Source organism: Geotrypetes seraphini, chromosome 15 (genome assembly GCF_902459505.1).
Source record: "Geotrypetes seraphini chromosome 15, aGeoSer1.1, whole genome shotgun sequence".
NCBI lineage: Eukaryota > Metazoa > Chordata > Amphibia > Gymnophiona > Dermophiidae > Geotrypetes > Geotrypetes seraphini.
In genome coordinates this window covers 34,719,816-34,738,061 of record NC_047098.1, presented here as the reverse complement: position 1 = coordinate 34,738,061, position 18,246 = coordinate 34,719,816, and the positions used below count along the sequence as shown (strand labels likewise).

At 44.0% G+C, this 18,246-nt stretch overlaps 1 protein-coding gene across 5 annotated transcripts in view; it reads left to right on the top strand.

The window, feature by feature from the left end:
• Positions 1 to 17,878, top strand: part of CORO6 (coronin 6) — a 98,138-nt gene extending 80,260 nt beyond the window's left edge. For all 5 annotated transcript variants that reach the window (XM_033922524.1, XM_033922526.1, XM_033922525.1 and 2 more), the window contains 5 exons: positions 1,105 to 1,209; positions 3,876 to 4,021; positions 11,175 to 11,232; positions 12,028 to 12,258; positions 15,896 to 17,878. In XM_033922524.1, the coding sequence (XP_033778415.1) occupies positions 1,105 to 1,209; positions 3,876 to 4,021; positions 11,175 to 11,232; positions 12,028 to 12,258; positions 15,896 to 16,018 (663 nt within the window). In that variant the 3' untranslated portion in view covers positions 16,019 to 17,878. The remainder of the gene's footprint in view (positions 1 to 1,104; positions 1,210 to 3,875; positions 4,022 to 11,174; positions 11,233 to 12,027; positions 12,259 to 15,895) is intronic.
• Positions 17,879 to 18,246: the final 368 nt, after the last annotated feature.

The window sequence follows — 18,246 nt, the reverse complement described above, 5'->3', positions numbered from 1 at the left end:
GATCTTCTTGTGATAAACTCTACAGTTCACTAATCACTTTTCATCAAGAGTTGATTTTAATTTTGTGCTTGGATTTCCGGTCCAGTGCAAAGGGTATTTGAAGCCCTCAGCAAACCTTCATGTTTGGGCGTGCACCCCTATCCACTCACATGCACTATTAACTTTCAGACCTTTAGCCTACCTCCTTCCTGAGATTTTGATGAACTCAACGGTCATAATGAACGTAATAATACCCCTCCCAAAACAATCCTAGAAGACATAATATCACATCATTCTTTCAAATACGTAGCTGTTTTGCATATACTGTAAGTGCATAGTAAGGGCAATGTCCATAAGCCATTGACCTAGGGAAATGGCTATTGGAAAACAGTTATCTTTTCTGTGGATAAAAGTATGTGCTGATGGTTCTTAGAGTTTGTGTGACTGTCGGGACCTGTTTTGCATTGACTGCCACTGCTCTTTGCTGTCCCTCAGAAGATGCCATCCTAGTCTGTCTAATGGTTAAGACAGCCTTGCTGTGTTTTCTAATCTTCAGTGAGACAAGAAAGATTCATAAACTGGCTTTAATATAGTCAAGGGAAGAATGTGGAAACAGAGCAGTGAAAGTGGGAAATTCCTGGGAAACCAGCTATATCAGAGTAAAGAAAGCCCTCCTCAATGTGGCAGCACCTGGAGTGACGGTACATATGCAGAGGTGGGGATATAGTATGAGAAATCACAGCTCTTACATCACGGCTTGCTGCTTGACTTCTTCTGAACCACTTGCTTGCCTGTTTACAGAATTTGCAAACAGATTAGAGAATGGAATGGTTCTTTGCCACTTTGTAGAAATGAGAGAGGTGATGTCCTGAAAAGGGAGGGACCCAGTGTCCTAGTCTGAGTCAAAATAACTTCTGTGGCTAGCTGTAAAGTAGAAAGGGAAGGGAAGAGGATGATCCCTGAAGACCCTGATGGCGTGATGCTGTATGTGTTTTAATCCATACACTACCAACATGAGCTTTGCATGTGTATGTGTGTTAAACAAAGTCTCGCATGAACCCTCTGTGCACTCTTGGTCAGTCATATTTTTTTCTTCTCTCTTTCTCTTTAATTTTTCAAATGCAGAAAAGTTTTGATGAACCCATAGTCCTGCAGGAGATGGACACCAGTAATGGGGTTCTACTCCCCTTCTATGATGCAGATTCCAACATAGTCTATCTGTGTGGCAAGGTAAAGCTTGGAGACTCCCTCTAGCATCCCCACACTCAGCCCAGAAAGAATATCCTACTCTACCACTTCATGGTTAAGGGACTGGAGGAGTTACCGTACAGTGAGAGATTGGAAAAACTGGGCCTTTTCTCCCTTGAAAAGAGGAGACTGAGAGGAGACATGATTGAAACATTCAAAATACTGAAGGGAATAGACTTAGTAGATAAAGACAGACTGTTCACACTCTCCAAGGTAGGGAGAACAAGAGGGCACTCTCTAAAGTTGAAAGAGGATAGATTCCGTACAAACGTAAGGAAGTTCTTCTTCACCCAGAGAGTGGTGGAGAGCTGGAACGCTCTTCTGGAGGCTGTTGTTGGGGAAAACACCCTCCAGGGTTTCAAGACTAAGCTGGACAAGTTCCTGCTAAACTGGGATGGACTCATTTAGAGCATTGGTCTTTGACCTGGGGGCCGCCGCATGAGCGGACTGCTGGGCAGGATGGACCACTGGTCTGACTCAGCAGTGGCAATTCTTATATTCTTATGTTATCGTTTTCATAGTGCTGTAAGATATATGCAGCACTGTACAGATGCACCTGAGAGACCATTCCAACTCTGAGGAGCTGACTTTCTAAACAGGAAATACGGATAAGCATGAGGCTTCGAGCAGTGTTTTTACCCGATTAAACCTGGTTAAAACCAATAAGCCTGCGGACAGGGAGAACTCAGATTTAGGATTTAAAAGTGGATTTTAGCATAAGAACAAACTTCTTTAATTTCAGTTTGTGGATCCCTTTAGAGAAAGGTTGTGCTATGGAAATAGCTTCAATGTGAAAAGCAGAGTGGTTATAGAGATGATCAATTATTTCAGCTCATAATCTAATCTAGCACAAGCAGCATGGTGGAATCTAAGGCTTAATTTTATTTATTCAATTTTCTATGCCATTCTTCCAGGGGAGCTCCTATCTAATGTACCTGGGGCAATGGGGGGACTAAGTGACTTGCCCAGGGTCACAAGGAGCAGTGTGGGTTTGAACCCACATCTTCAGGGTTATGAGAACATAAGAATAGCCTTACTGGGTCAGACCAATGGTTCATCTAGCCCAGTAGCCCATCCTCACGGTGGTCAATCCAAGTCACTAGTACCTGGCAAAAACCCAAAGAGTAGCAACATTCCATGCTGAGGCTGTAGCTTTAACCACTGCACCATTGTATCTGGCCATAAGTTATGTTCTTCTATAATATATGCACAAGGATAGACCTGGATGGCATGAGAGACGATCAGAGTACCAAGGAAGCAAGCCCAGAGAAAGGACAACCCTGATAAAAGTCCTGAGTTGTACTTTTGATAACAGGATACTGAGAGGCAGGGGGAGAGATCCACCAGAAAATACATATGAAGGGAGAGGTGACTAAAGACCCAAGATAGGACAAAGTTCTGAAATCCAAGCTATCAGAGAGTACCAAGTAGACATATAGCCAGGCCTTGGATTTTGGGGGAACCAGAGCCAAAGTGTATGTGTGGGGGGATAAAATTTTACCTCGCCCTTATGACCCCACATACCTAAGCTGGCAGGAGTCCCCCAAGCCCCCGCCAGCAGAAGCCCTTATCCCTCTGGCAGCAATGCTTTTCCTGGGCTGCTGACATACTGGCAACTCCCACACACATGCTCATTTTCGTGAAACTGAGCATGTGCAGGGGAAGTGGCCAGTGCGTTAGCAGCCCAGGAAAAAATGTCGTTAACTGACAGGCCTCCTTAGCTTTGCACAGGGTAGGATTTCTGCTGGCAGAGCTGAGGGGCCTCTGCCAGCCAAAGTAGGAGACACTGCCTCAATTTTGGGCACTGTTTATAGAATAGTGCTTGGCATCAAGAACCACACCTAACTTTAGGCATAGCCATTTACACCAACTAAAATATGGTACAAATCCTTACCTAAATTAGGCACAAATACCCCACCCCCTACCCCCTGCTGCCTTATTCTGAAACTGCATAAGGAAATTGTATGAATGCCCCTGATCCATCCATGGCTGTGCTCCATTTTTGGAGCCATGTATAAAAAAAATGCATGCACATTTTAATTCCAATTGCTTGTTAAAATCCCAGTTATCAGCATTAATTGGCTCATTATTCAATTAAATTGAATTAGGCTGTAACTGCACACATTGTTGGGTTTGAAGGTTTAGGTCAGTGTCTCACAAACTCCTTGGATCCGTGGCACTCTAAACTCGGGGCCACGGCTTGAGGACATCTGGAAATAATGTGGACATTGACACGATGATGTCATACACACATGTAATGTCATCACATTGATGTACGCATGGAGGCCCTCTAGACGGGGTCCTGAGCCACCAGTGTGTGTAGGGGGGGGCGGGGCTGGAAAAGGAGATGTGCCAGTGAGGAGGAGAGGCGCCAGAGGCATGTCCTGTAGGCAGTCTTCCGGTGCCTCTCCTCGCCGGCATCTCCACAGCACACCGGAGATTTCACCACGGCACACAGTTTGTGATACACTAGTTTAGGGGAAGTGACTTCACAATCTTGGCTGGAAAACTCAAAGAAGTTATCTGGCTTAAAATTATCTGGTTACCTACCAGTTTGATATGTGGGTGGAGATATATGATTGCCACATATTCCATGAAGGTCTGCTTCAGGAAAAGTGCTAAGGCTTTTCTTCCTCTTTCATCCTCAGGGTGACAGCAGCGTCCGATACTTTGAGATCACAGATGAGCCTCCATATGTGCATTACCTGAATACATACAGCAGTAAGGAGCCTCAGCGGGGAATGGGATTTATGCCAAAGCGAGGGCTGGATGTCAGCAAGTGTGAGATTGCAAGGTCTGCAAGTAATGCCCCTCCCCCTTCCCCAATTTTACTTAAGTCATCACAGCTGGGAGAGAGTGGGATGCTGGAATTAGGGGGAAGAAGTACTGGTGTGAAAACAGCTGATGTAGTGTGTTGGCATTTGAAGGGGTGCCACCTGTTTGGCACATTGGTCATTCTAATTTCAGAGCAGGTACCTAGAGATAAATACCAGTTCACCTACCAATAAAGTTCTGAAAATTGTCCCCTTTAAGCTTATCTGTGTAAAAAGCATGTTTATAATTCTTCCTACCCTGAGAGTAAGTAAAAAAAGCTGGGATTAGGTTGGGAGAGTGAAAGTGTACACAGGGGTTTCAGTTTGAAAATCCTGAACTTGTATCTACTCTAGAGCAGTATTCTTCAACCATCGGTCCATGGACCAGTGCTGGTCCACAGAAATTTCCTGCCGGTCCACAGGGCCAGCACATGCATCAGGCCCAAAACAGTGTTCTTCAACCGCCGGTCCACGGTGCGATCGATGCAGCGTTATCTTTGAGCCAACTCCCTCTTCCTAACTGATTCAGTGCACAAAGCCACGGGCATCGCGCCTGAACCGGAAGCCTTCTCTCTGATGTTGCAACATCAGAGGGAAGGCTTCCAGATGAGGCACGGGATGTGCAAGATGCAATTAGTACTATTATGGGGGCGGGGTCTGGGGTGGAGATTGGGTAGAGATGGGCGGGGTCTGGCCCATGACTTAGCCCAGTGTTCTTCAACCGCCGGTCCACAGAATAAATTATTTTATTTCTGCCGGTCCATAGGTGTAAAAAGGTTGAAAAACACTGCTCTAGAGCACCCATCATCCCCTATTGGATCCAATTGCTAGAGAATAACTGAAGAAAGTTTCCCTTTGAATATTAACTTGCAGGCCCATGTTACCCCCACCCCTTCCAAATTACAATGTAATGGTGAGGAACCTTGGGAAGCTGACAGAGGCTTATGAAAATAGTTGGTGACATTCTGTAGGGGTGCCCAGAGCTTTCTCTAACTAACTGGCATGAGGCTGGGTGAAGGTAGGGACGGGTCAACTTAACACTTTCTCATTTCTTCCTCCCTAACAAATACAGTTTATTTGAGCAGTGGAACCACATTAGCAGTAATATGTAGGAGGTAAGCTAGAGTAACAATTCAACACATCACATTGACTCCTACAACACATTCCCATCACCTTTAAAACAGCTGTACAAATCACTACAAGAAACAGTCCCAAGGGTCTTCTATGCATAAATAAACCCCCAGCCCGCTACAACTACTTGATTCAACCAATTCTCATTTCCGTGTTGTGTTTATTCTCTTTCCTGTTTGCTTCATTTCTTCTCATACATATCTCTGGCTTTGATCTATCATATCTTTTGTTTTCTTCTCTCACCTCCTCTGTCCAAGGTCTTTCCATTCCCCATCCATTCTTCCCTCAGTCTCCCATATCCCCTTTTGACATCGCTTCTTTAGTTCTCATTCCATTTCCCACCCTTTCTCAGCCCTCAATTATTTACTTCTCTCATTCTCACAGCAGCTTAAGCTGACTTTATCACTTGTACTCTTCCCTGTCTCCATACCCCTACAACCTGGATTGGCCACTGTTGGAAACAGGAGACTGGGCTAGATCGACCATTGGTCTGACCCAGTATGGCTGTTCTTATGTTCTGATATCCTTGGTTCTCTCTTCATGCTCTCATCTCACCCTATATCAGATACACCTTTTTCCCCTTACCACCATCCAAATATTCTTCCTTCCTGCACCTCATGCAAACTATTCTCTCTGTCCCCTCCCCCGCAACCTCATGTAGGTCTCACACTTCCTATTCCATTCCATCCCATCCAGGTCTCAATGTTCTCTTCTTTATTGGTCTCACTCTTTTTCTCCCTCCCCTTCTCTTTCCATGGTGGTTGCCTTTCCATGCTCAAGGTCTTTCTTTTCCTGTTTCCTCTCCCCCCACCCTATGTAGGTCTCTATCCCTATTCCATTCTGCCTAATGTACAATCTCATTCTTGCCTACTCTGCACCCCATCTCAGCCCATGCAAGTCTTCCTCTTCTTGCTACCCCCCCCCCCCCCAATCCCCAGTATTCAATTGTTAATTACTCTGGCCCTGTCCTTCAGCAGCTTTACTGTACCTCTTTGAAAATTAAAGCTGAGATTATTCCGAGAAATAGGGGCAAAATGCCAAACATTGAGTTGGGGAACACCCACAAACTGCAGTTCACAATATTCAATAACATCAAAGTAGAAAACATAAAATCTAAAAAAAAAAAAAAAACACACCAAAAAATGCAGTCCATCTTAAATAAAGAAAAAGAAACTAAATTATAGTCTTACCTGTCCAGAAAATAAGACAGACAGCCTGTTCAAAGTCTAAAGGCCTGTACAAAACAAGCTTTAAGATTGGTTTAAGCCTAACTAGAGAAGGAGCCAAACCTTCATGCCACAGAATAACTGTCTCCCAACATGCACAATTTAAAGCAGACATTACAAGATTATCATCAGTTAGGACAGTGTTCTTCAACGCAAGGGCTAGGGGCCAATGGTGGCCCCTAGAGACCTCTGAGGTGGCCCCCTTTGACTTTTTATTTTTCTGCTGCTCTGCCTCCCTGCCCAGGCTCAAGACAGAAAGGGGAAATTGGATGGGGGAAGTGCTGCATCCTTGGACAGGCAGTTCTCAATAGACAAAAGTGAATGTGTCTGGAAATGCTCACAACCCTGAGGATTACTCCCCCCCCCCAACCAGTCCCCAATGAAGTTTGAAGGTGGGTTGGTTGGGATGGATGTCATAGATACACACTACTCTATCACTGAAAACACTGCGTTAGTTAGGAAACTGTTACTTATCTGTCATACATGGTGGCGACGATACAACTCTACAACTGCTCCAAGTACATTCTTAATGTTCTAAACTGCTGCCATATTCTCTCCGACCCCTGGAGCAATTGTAGAGTTGTATCTTCGCCACCATGCACGACAGATAAGTAGGTTTCCTAACTAACGCAGTGTTTTCAGGTGTAACTGGATAGAACGTGGTTCTATATTAGCAGGTGGCAGAGACGGTGAACATGCTATGATGGTCTCTAATACAACTGGCTCTATGAAATATCACTAGTGTTTGGGTTGTGGGTCTGAGCGTTCACTTAAAAAGCATTTTTCGAAGCCTGTTGTGAACATATAATTTTTATTATTATTACTTTCTAATTTATGGTGATCAGTGATAAGAATTGTTTGGATATCGCCAATAGATAATTTGAATTTCCCTTGTATAGAGCATTGATACACACTAGTCAGAAATGCTGTGGCTCTCCTTTAGCTCATTAGAATCCAAAATGGCCCCAGCTCAAAAATTAATCAAAGGACCACTGGTGTAGGTATATAAGGAAGCAAAGCACCATAAGGATATGAGTGTGCCAGTTACAGAACCGTTTACCCAAACCATAGGCAGCGGAGAGCTGCTTTGTTTGGGCTCTTAGCAGCTCCCGAGTCCCTCAACACTATAATTTTAAATCTTCGCGCAGCCGCCACACAGGGTCCATGAGCAGGCCAGCCTCTGGAAGTAGAATGAAGGGTTCTGTGGCAGGCCTGCTGTTTGACACTGTGTGGTGGCTGCCCAAACATTTAAAATCATAACGACGGGAGGGAGGGCGGGCAACAATCAGTGACTGAAAATTTTTGGGGAAACCATGGCCCCTGTGGCGGAATGACGCCTATAACCCAAACTAGAATTTTAAACCTGAGTCTATAAGCCACTGGTAACCGGTGATTTTTTTTTTTTTTTTTCAAACAATGGTGTAACATGATCAAATCTTTATGTGGAATGAATCAACTTTATCGCCGCGTTGTGAACATACTGCAGTCGCCTCAGAGATGAAAAACATAACTCATGATATAAATCATTGCCGTTATCGATATACCTGATAGCTAACACATGAATCAATTTTACCAAGGATGCTTATGCAAAAATGGCCTAATAGATCTAATTCATTTCCAAGTGTACCTCATTGATTGTATTTATATGTGATCATTTTACCATTGTAATTGTAAGTTTTATGTCGAGCTGTAGACTGCTTTGCTGGGTCAATGGAAAGTATCACAAACACTGTATTAACCTGGTTTTGGATGAGAAGGGTAAGATGAGGAGTTTTTCTGATCTTTCTTCTACTGTAGGAGGGGGTCCTGGGTCTTTATTTGCATATATGCAATTGGTAAATTATGTAAACAAATTACAGAGAATGGATTTTTCAATTGGAGTACATGACAAAATTATTTATTTTTTTAATCAATGTGAAGATATACCTATTTCTGTTTCCTTATTACATAAATGATGGTGGGATCGTACATATGGGAAATTTTAGAGAGTTGGAGTGAGGAATTGGGAAGTCAGATTTCACTTTTGGATTTTACACAAGCTATTAATAGAATACCAAAAATTATTATAGGTTTTGTATGGAGGGAATGTTCATTTAGAGTTTTACATAGAGCTTATTTTTCCAAAATTCAAGCTTTTCATGCAGGTTTGGTTAATTCCCCAATTTGTTGTATTAAGTGTGATAAGGATCCTTGGTACTTTAACTCATGCTTTTTGGTCATGCCCTTTAATTAGGTCATTCTGGTCTGCCATCCTGCTATTATTGGGCTCATTATGGGGTAGTTCTGTTGTAGATTCATCAAGAGGAGTAATTTTTGGTAAAGCTGCGGCTTGTGGGATTTTTGATAAAAAGAAGAATCTCTTGTTTCAAAAGGCATGTATGATTGGACATAAATGTATTATGCAATTTTGGTTATCGAAAGAAGCACCTAGTTTCTGGCATTGGAGGAACCAATTTCATCGCCTATTGTTATTTGAGACTTGGGAAGTTAGGCATTCGGCTAGGAAAATTCGTATGTTTATGGAAATTTGGGATCCGTATATTCAGAATCTTTCAACTAAGGCAAGAAGTTTATTCTTATTGAAGCTATGAATATTTATCTAAAATTCCAGGTCTTTATTTTTATTATTCTTTATTTTTGTCAACTTTCATTTGGTTTGGGGGATTTAGTTTTGGGTTATTTTATTTCTTTAATTAAAGATTTACATATAATTAAAAGGGGTAGGAATGGGAGGAGGAGGGAATTGAGGAATTGAAAAAGGGGGTTTGAACTTGAAAATGTATTAAGGTTTATTGTAGATAATATGGAAATATATTTTGGAGGAACAATAGAACTATGTTTGACAAATATTTTTATTGAATATAATTGTTATGAGTTTAATTTGAATTATATTTTTGTATATTTGTATAATACAAATTAAACTCATAACAATTTTGTATACTTATATATTCCTTCAATAAAATGTTATAAATTAAAGACTAAAAAAAAAAAAAATGAAGGATTTGTCATGCTCCTACAATCTGAAAAGAAAAGTACTCAGGGAGGTTACAAAAGAAGAGTTGCAGATGCAGACCTCCTTGCAGTATGCCCTAGGTCAGGGGTAGGCAATTCCGGTCCTCGAGAGCCAGGTCAGGTTTTCAGGATAACCACAATAAATATGTACAAGATGGATTTGCATGCACTGCCTCCTTGAGATGCAAATCTATCTCATGAATATTTATTGTGGATATCCTGAAAACCTGTCCTGGCTCCAGCTCTTGAGGACTGGAATTGTCTACCCCTGCCCTAGGTTGCTGTCCTGGCTCTGCAGGTACAGTCTTATGTTCAGTGTCTAGGTTAGGGGTGTCAAAGTCCCTCCTAGAGGGCCGCAATCCAGTTGAGTTTTCAGGATTTCCCCAATGAATATGCATGAGATCTATTAGCATACAATGAAAGCAGTGCATGCAAATAGATCTCATGCATATTCTGAAATCCTGAAACCTGACTGGATTACAGCCCTCGAGGAGGGACTTTGACACCCCTGGTCTAGGTGATGTCCTACCTGCACAGTGCCAAAAGGGACCCTCCCACCCTACCCACCTCCCTCTTGCTCTGCCTTCCTTAGCTTATATGTGGAGTTAGCCTATGAAAAGTCCAAGTCAAGATTGAATCGTGTGATTTGAGAATACATCATGTGTCTGACAAAAAAAACTCAGGCCCTGATGCGCAAAAGATTTCTCTGCCAGTAAGACTCGTTAAAGCAGTCTTGCTGGCGCAGAAACGCTCCTCTCAAAGTTCAAAAGGGTTCTCCGTGGCTGCTACTGATCCTCGTTGCAGCCATGGAGAACCCTATGCAAACGCATCACAAGGAAGTCATTAGTATTTAAATGAGCTCTCGTGATTCACAAAAGGGAACCCCTTTTAGGGGTAAAAATTTTCCAGCAGGTCTGGACCTGCTGGTAGCTGTTGTGCATGTGTTGTGTGAGCGGTACTCAGTGAAAAAAAGTCCTTTGTAGCTGAGCCAGCAGCCCCTGCTCTCCCTGCTAGCTTAGGGTTACCAGATTTTCTGTAATGAAAATCCGGACCCAAAGCCGCACCCCCAGGTCCACTCAGTTCTGCCTGACCCTGCCCTGTTGTGCCCGAGTCACGCCCTGTTCCGTCCCAGCCCTGCCCTCCTCAACCTGTTCGCTTGTCGGGAAGGCATCTGCGCATGCGCTGGTATGATGTAATGACATCACACGCGTGTGCGTGATGTCACCGCATTGCGTTCGCGCATGTGCAAATATCATTGCCAGCTGAAAGCATTTTAAAACTCAAATTGCTGGGTTTTGGAAAAGCCATCCGGACCCCCGAAAAGGAGGACATGTCTGGGGAAATCCGTATGACTGGTAACCCTATGCCAGCTCTTTTGATGATGGCACCAAAGCCACGATAAAGGTGAGCTTGCAGGAGGGAGAGCAGTAGCTGCGGCAGGATGGAGCTGATAGGGATGGGGAGGGGAGGAGCTGTCCTAGCAATGCACTTATCTGAGCAGGCGCCAGGCACATTTTCCTGCCTCTTTTTACTGGGGCTGCTCCACATGAATAGCGTGCATATAATTTGCATGCTATTGTGCTGAGCATCATCCGATACAGAAAAATCGCTCACACCATGTGGGTCTCAGCGATGACAAGGAAATGTAGACAGGCACCTTACAGCAACCTCTTGCATGCATCAGCTTAGAGGCATGACTTACAGGTTTGCATGGGACGTGTAGTAATTCAGTTTTGGTTTCAATTGCTCTCTGGGTTTCCCACAGATTTTACAAATTACATGAAAGGAAATGTGAGCCCATTGTAATGACAGTACCACGAAAGGTAATAGTATTCTTTTTTATGTAAAGAATTTTATTTTCTTACCTCCTTCAACACAGTTGTGTATAAAGAGTATTTCTTGTTTTCATGTAAGAAAATCATTATTTATTTGTTAGGATTTTTTTTTTTTTTTACTGCTTTTAAAAAATAAAATCACGCAAGGTAGTATACTATATATACATTTTAGATATCTAGAAGACACATTATGAGATGTGTCTACAACAGGGGGGGGGGTGTCAACCCAATCTTCAGGACATACCCAGCCAGTTAGGTTTTCAGGATACCTACAATGAATGTCAGTGGTGCAGCTAGACCTGACATTTTGGGCAGGCCCAGAGTTAACATGGGCGGGCATGATGGGGCTCATAAGCAAAATTTAAACACCTCTAAAAACGCACCCAGGTCAGCACTTGGACGACTAAAAGACAGGTCATCCAAGTGCCGATAATCAAACCGATTTTCTGGATGTTTCGCGGGACTTTTTAGGCCTCTGCCCCCAGAGCCGAAAGGAGAGTGTCTGGAGGAGTGGTTAGGGTAGTATGTGGGTGGGATGGGGACCGACCTAGATTTAGTTGTCCTGCAGGGATAATCGAATGTTTTAACGACATCCTGGATGAAACTTAAATGTTGTAAGTTAGACGATGTAAAAACAGGTATAAGTGCTAAAAAGGGATCCAAAGTGAACAGATAACCACTGCAGAGACAAAGTAAAGACCCACACACATTCCCTCAGGTTGGGGGGGGGATCTGGAGTTTCTGCAGCACTGCAATTTCCCAATCTCTGCCTCATTTTTGTAGTCAGATCTTTTCCAAGATGACCTCTACCCAGATACGGCAGGCCCAGAGCCAGCGTTGGAAGCGGAGGAATGGGCATCAGGAAAAGATGCTGGTCCTCTGCTTATCTCCCTGAGAGATGGATACGTTCCTCAGAAGAACAGGGAACTCAAGGTCACCAAGAAAAACATACTGGACAAGAGACCGCAACAAGGCCCTCGGCGGAGCTTATCCACCTGCGACACAAGCTTATCGGTGAGTTGTTGTCTGCGGGCTTGAGTACAGTGAGGGCTCACTCAGGTTATTTTCCCTTGAAATGAATACCTCTGAGCACAGCTTCCATTAGTTCTACTTGGGAAGACCTTATGGGGCTCATAATCGAAAGAGAAAAACGTCCAAAAACTGGCCTAAGTCGGCACTTGGATGAACATTTCTCAAAAACGTCCAAGCGCCGATAATCAAACCGGGGTTTGAACGTATTTCTAAATGACTTAGGCCCTCGTAGTGCCGCTCAACGTCCAAAGCTAAAGGGGGCGTTTCGGGAGGCGTGTCGAGGGCGGGACGTGGGCTGGCTTAGACTTAGTTGTTCAGCATGTATAACCAAAAGTGATACAGCCCACAATCGATGGAACTTGGACGTTGTGACTTAGACCATTTGAAACATGGTCTAAGTCACAAAAACCCACCTAAACTCACCAGATATGCACTGAAAACACATAAAATAGACCCCCACACACTACCCCAGTGGTCACCGACCCCCCCCCCCCCATAAAAATTTTTATCACAACTTTAAAATTCAGCCTCCAGACTATCATCACCTGGCCGCCTGGCATAGGAAAGCCTAGTCATCCAGCACAGAGGCAGCTTAAGTCGCCTTGGGGGTGGGTTAGGGACCCATAGAGAGGAGGACCCATACCCATAAGCCTCTGTAATCACTGCATTGATACTTAAACATGTGCACTGCCCTGTACACCCCCAAAACCCTTTTTTTACTGGCATATAAGTGGCTCCTGCAGCCATAAGGGCTATTGGGGTGGTAGATAAGTGGGTCTAGGGGATTCTGGAGGTGGTTTGGGGGGCTCACTGTCACCTATAAGGGAGCTGTAGTGAGGAGAAGCCATGGCACCCTGTTTGTGAAGTTCACAGCAGTGCCCTGTAAGGTACCCCACTATTTAGGTGTCCTGTCTGGGTGTTCTGTCCATCACTTTGCAGGCCCCTCCCATGTCCAACAGGGCTTGTTCTAGACATTTTGGACTTGGATGGACAGTTGGACGAAAATGTGCTTTAAAGATCGACATTTTAGCGGCTTGGACGATCAGATCTTCAGGACGTATAATTGGACAATTTTTGAAAGTCAAAAGATGTTGGACGTCTCTTTCGAAAATGGGACTTAGGCTCTTTTTGACTTTGGACGACTTGCGAAATGGACGTAAATGGACTTAGATGTCCCTTTCGATTATGCCCCTCTATGTTTCCAAATTGACCCCCTCCTTTAATAACGCGTAGCACGGGTTTCAGCGCCAGTGGTGGTAACTGCTCTGACGCTAAAACCTGCCCTACGTGTTAGTAGAGGGGGGTAAGAGGACGCAAAAAATATCTTTAAAATCTGGATTTCTAAAATTATGGAATGATTTCCAAATGTGAACCCATGGAAACAGTATTTAAAAAAAAAAAAAATTGTGATCAATGCTGATATGTACTGTCTCTCTTTTTAAATTTGTTTATTATTTGCCTTGGTTATATGTATAATTTTATGCATGGACAAAATTACAAACCTTATGCATATACTGGGAGATGGGGTTAAGGGCAGGCCAGGGGCTGGCATCAAAATGATCAGGTTAATATTCAAATCAATTTAACTGTCCAGGAATGGCCGGTTAAATCGCTTGTTCAGAGCTAACTGGACATTTTCAGCTGTACTTAACTGGTTAGCACCGCTAGAAATGTCTGGTTAGTGCCTAACGCAAAAGCAGCTGTTTTGGGGAGCCATCTGGAAATGGAGTCAGCACTTAACCAGCCAGGGCAATTGCATAAAAGTCAGTCCTATCTTTGGCCCTCTTTTACTAAGTCGCAGTAGAGGTTTCTACCATGGCTCGGAGCGCTAAATGCTCCGATGCTCTTAGGAATTCTATGAGCGTTGGGTGCAGCATTGGAGCATTTAGTGCTCCGGAACATGGTAAAAACCTCTACTGCAGCTTAGTAAAAAGGGGGTGGGTGGTTTATGTGGTAAGTGCACTTACCCCTCTTTTACAAAACTGTGAAAGTGGTTTTTAGTGCAGACCGGTGTGCTGAATGCTCTGCACTGCTCCCAATACTCGTAGAGTTCCTATGAGCATCAGGAGCAATGCAAGGCATTCAGCGCGCTGGCCTGCACTAAAAACTGCTTCTGCGATTTTGTAAAAGGGGGAGAGAGGGGTTAATCAGCTATGCTTTAGTCAGCTCCGCAAACCCAGCAATTCAATGCTGTGATCTGGCTTGTATTTCCAGGCATAAACCCAGTGGTGGTCAGCAAAATACTGAGTGCTGGTGGCTGAATATTGACCTGCTATATGTAGAGTTCTGCATCTAACTTACATGCAGGCCTAACTTCTACAAATGAGCAGCAATATTTAATGCGCAGAGTCTTTTAAATAGGGTGACCAAATTTTCTGTCTGGAAAATCTGGACCCCCCCTAGACCAGGGGTGGGCAACTCCGGTCCTCGAGGGCCAGAATCCAGTCGGGTTTTCAGGATTTTTCCAATGAATATGCATTGAAAGCAGTGCGTGCAAATAGATCTCGTGCATATTCATTGGGGAAATCCTGAAAACCAGACTGGATTTCGGCCCTCGAGGACTGGAGTTGCCCATGTCTGCGCTAGACCCACCCCCAGGCCCCCAATCCCGTCCCCGCTGCCTGTTCTTGTTGGGCAGCACACCCGCGCATGCGCGGATATGATGCAATGACATCACATGTGTGCACACGTGACATCATGTTGTATCCGCGCATGTGCGGTTGCCCTCCTGCATGAAGTGCCGGGTTTTGAAAAGCCGTCCGGACCCCCAGACGTGTCCTCAAACGAATGACAAGTCCGGGGAAATCTGGACGTCTGGTAACCAGAGTCTGTCATAGGGGAAAACACTCTTCAGGGATTCAAGACAAAGTTAGACAAGTTCCTGCTGAACAAAGACATACGCTGGTAGGGCTAGTCTCAGTTAGGGCGCTGGTCTTTGACCAGAGGGCCGCTGTGAGCGGACTGCTGGGCATTATGGATCTCTGGTCTGACCCAGCAGCGGCAATTCTTATATTCTTAACCCTACCTTTAAAGTCTGGCCACACTAACACTAGGTTTTACTAAATAGCAGTAGAGGTTTCTACCGCAGGCTGGCGAGTTAAATTCTCCAATGCTCATAGAATTCCTATGAGAGCTGGAATATTAAACTCACAGGTTCACGGTAGAAATCTCTACCGCCGTTTAGTAAAAGGAGCCTTAAATGTATGCATAACGTTAAACACCGGTACTGATGCTGAACTTTTTGTAGGCAGGCCAATTGAATATAGCAGGGGTCCCCAAAGTCCCTCCTTGAGGGCCGAATCCAGTCGGGTTTTCAGGATTTCCCCGATGAATATGCATTGAAAGCAGTGCATGCACATAGATCTCATGCATATTCATTAGGGAAATCCTGAAAAACTGACTGGATTCGGCCCTCAAGGAGGGACTTTGGGGACCTCTGGAATATAGGATCCGTGGTGATTTTCTAAATTGCATATACAAACATTAAACTCTTGCCTCTCTCTAGCCAGTCCCCTTTTTTCATGCCTCATTCTGTTTCACTCTGCTCCTATCCTTGTGATGTTCCCAGGCCCTCGTTTTACTGCCCTTACATGTCTCCCTTCTTCTTCTTCTGCCACAGCGCACAATCCTGGAGGAGCTCTTAGAGGAGATAAAGTCCCTGCGAACCACAGTCCAGGCGCAAGAGAAGCGCATCTCAGACCTGGAGAACAAACTGTCCCAATTTAGCAATGGCACCAGCTAAAGCCATTCCAAAAGGAAGCAGAACAGAGTCCAAGCAACTCAGCTACAAAAGTGGGCCGACTGTGCTTACAAAGTACGAAAACCAGACACACATTTTTCATCAAAAAGGAAGACCTCAGGAAACTATTTGGACCTGTGGACTGGGTTTTATGCTCTGGACTCATCAGTCATTAGCTGCTGGCTTGTGCCTAGGTTGCCATATGCAAGATGGCCCCTGGATTTTAATTAGGTTGCCTTGCTAAGCTCTGGTCTTGCTGGCTGTGGCTCATGCTTTCCTAGTGTGTAAACCTGAAGAAAACTAGCCTAGTTTCCTGAATCTTCAGTGCATCTCCAAAATCAACCCCTCACAAAGCCCAACGTGCATCTCATTGACTTGGTGTAACTGGAATCTGCTATTTTCTCTCTGGGATTCACAAATGAAAAGAAAGACTCTTCATTCCTGGACTTAACAAAATATGCATTACAATTTAGATGGGGGGGGGGGTCTCATTGTCGAGGAGCCTCCTCTCCCCTTCCTGCAGAGAGGAAGAGGTGCTGTGGCTGCTGGAAGGCCTGGCAGGTCTCTGGCAGGCTGGGTGCTTAGAGCAGGTCCATGAAGTGAAGGTTCTCCCTGTGCCAGCTCGAGATAGTTATTCCAAAACTCCTTGAGAAATGAGGCTTATTTTATGATAACAAAGACAAGAGAAATCTAAATGAAAATAATTAATATTACATTTTTCTTCCTTCATGTGAAATATCCTGCAGCCCAACTAGCTGTAGGACTCTGGAATCTCGCATTTCCCCTGATTGCTTCTCACCCAGTCACCATGTGTCTCTCCCATCATGAGTACTGCATTCTCCACTGCTGTGCCTCTCTTTAGGAGCAACCTGATTTGGAAAGGCCTGTCCTCATGGCACTGCATTCTGGAACTTGTAGTCTCCTTTAATTTTCAAGAAAATGGGACTAGGCATCACAGAATGCAGGGGGCTAGAAATTAGTGACATTAATCTCTCTTGCAGCGCTGTGCACCTTTGTATTTGGCTCACACCTTTCTCAGTAGTTCCAGTGGATTACGTTCAGCTATAGCAGGTATTTTCCTGTTCTGGGAGGGCTGACAAACTCTATCTAAGGGCTTCTTTTACAAAGACGCACTAGTGCTTCCCAAGTGGCAAATGCAACAAAGCCCATTCAGTTCCTATGGCCTTCATCGCATTTGCTGCATGGGAATCACTAGCATGGCTTTGTAAAAGGAGCCCTAAGTTTGTTCCTAAGGTAAGAGGATTTAGTGACTTGCCTAGGATCAGAGGGAGCGTCACTGGTGTTTGCACCTGGCTGCCCTGGCTCTCAATCTGCTGCTCTAACCATTAGCTAACTCCTTCAAGCCTTCCTATGGTAAATATAGCCTCTAACATCTTAAAAAAATGATGTTCTTGCTAAGCTTTAGCCTTAGAAAATTCTTGGCCCCCTTCCCTCTTGTAGTTTTCACTCAGTTTAATGTTTCAAATGCATAATTCCAACCAAGTGAAAAGAGCATACATCACCCAGCCTAGACTTTCTGTGGTTTGTTTGCACAGGATATCCGAGGGTTAGCTAAAATAATCATTCAGCCTATTTATTTACCGACATCTACAACATGGACACATTCTATGCTTTGTAATCTATTGTCCCAATGCAGTAAATGAATGTGTCCAAATGGGGTATTTAACCAGTAACCTCAAGATATGCAGGATCTCATGCATGACACAGAAACTCAGACATAGAAGGTTCTTTGCAGCATTTGCACCCCTCTGATGACCTCAAAGCACAGACAAATGGTTCTAACCCAATGCTTATATGATGAAAGATTCAAAAAAATCCCAGTGAATTATATTTTGTTCTTTTTATTTGTGTCCTTGAGCTGTAATTAATTTTTCTCAACACACAGTACCTCAACAGTTGTGGTCACTTCTTTTGCTACTTCCTGACCATAAAATGGAGGGATTACAAAGAACCTGGAAACAATGGCTTAGTGACATAATAGGAAGATGACAAGAGTAAACATGTTTTGGGATTATCATGTGCAATTAAGGGTATTACACAAGTGCTTCAGATCCCAGGATGCCCAATCAGAGGGTCATGTTTCATGTTTTTCTTTTGATTGAAAACAGGCATGTGGTTGTAGGCACAAAAAGCACATCCATGTCAGCTTTTGGGCTAATTCCTTAAAATAAGACCCAATCAACACAGTGCCTTCTTAACATAATTGGTGC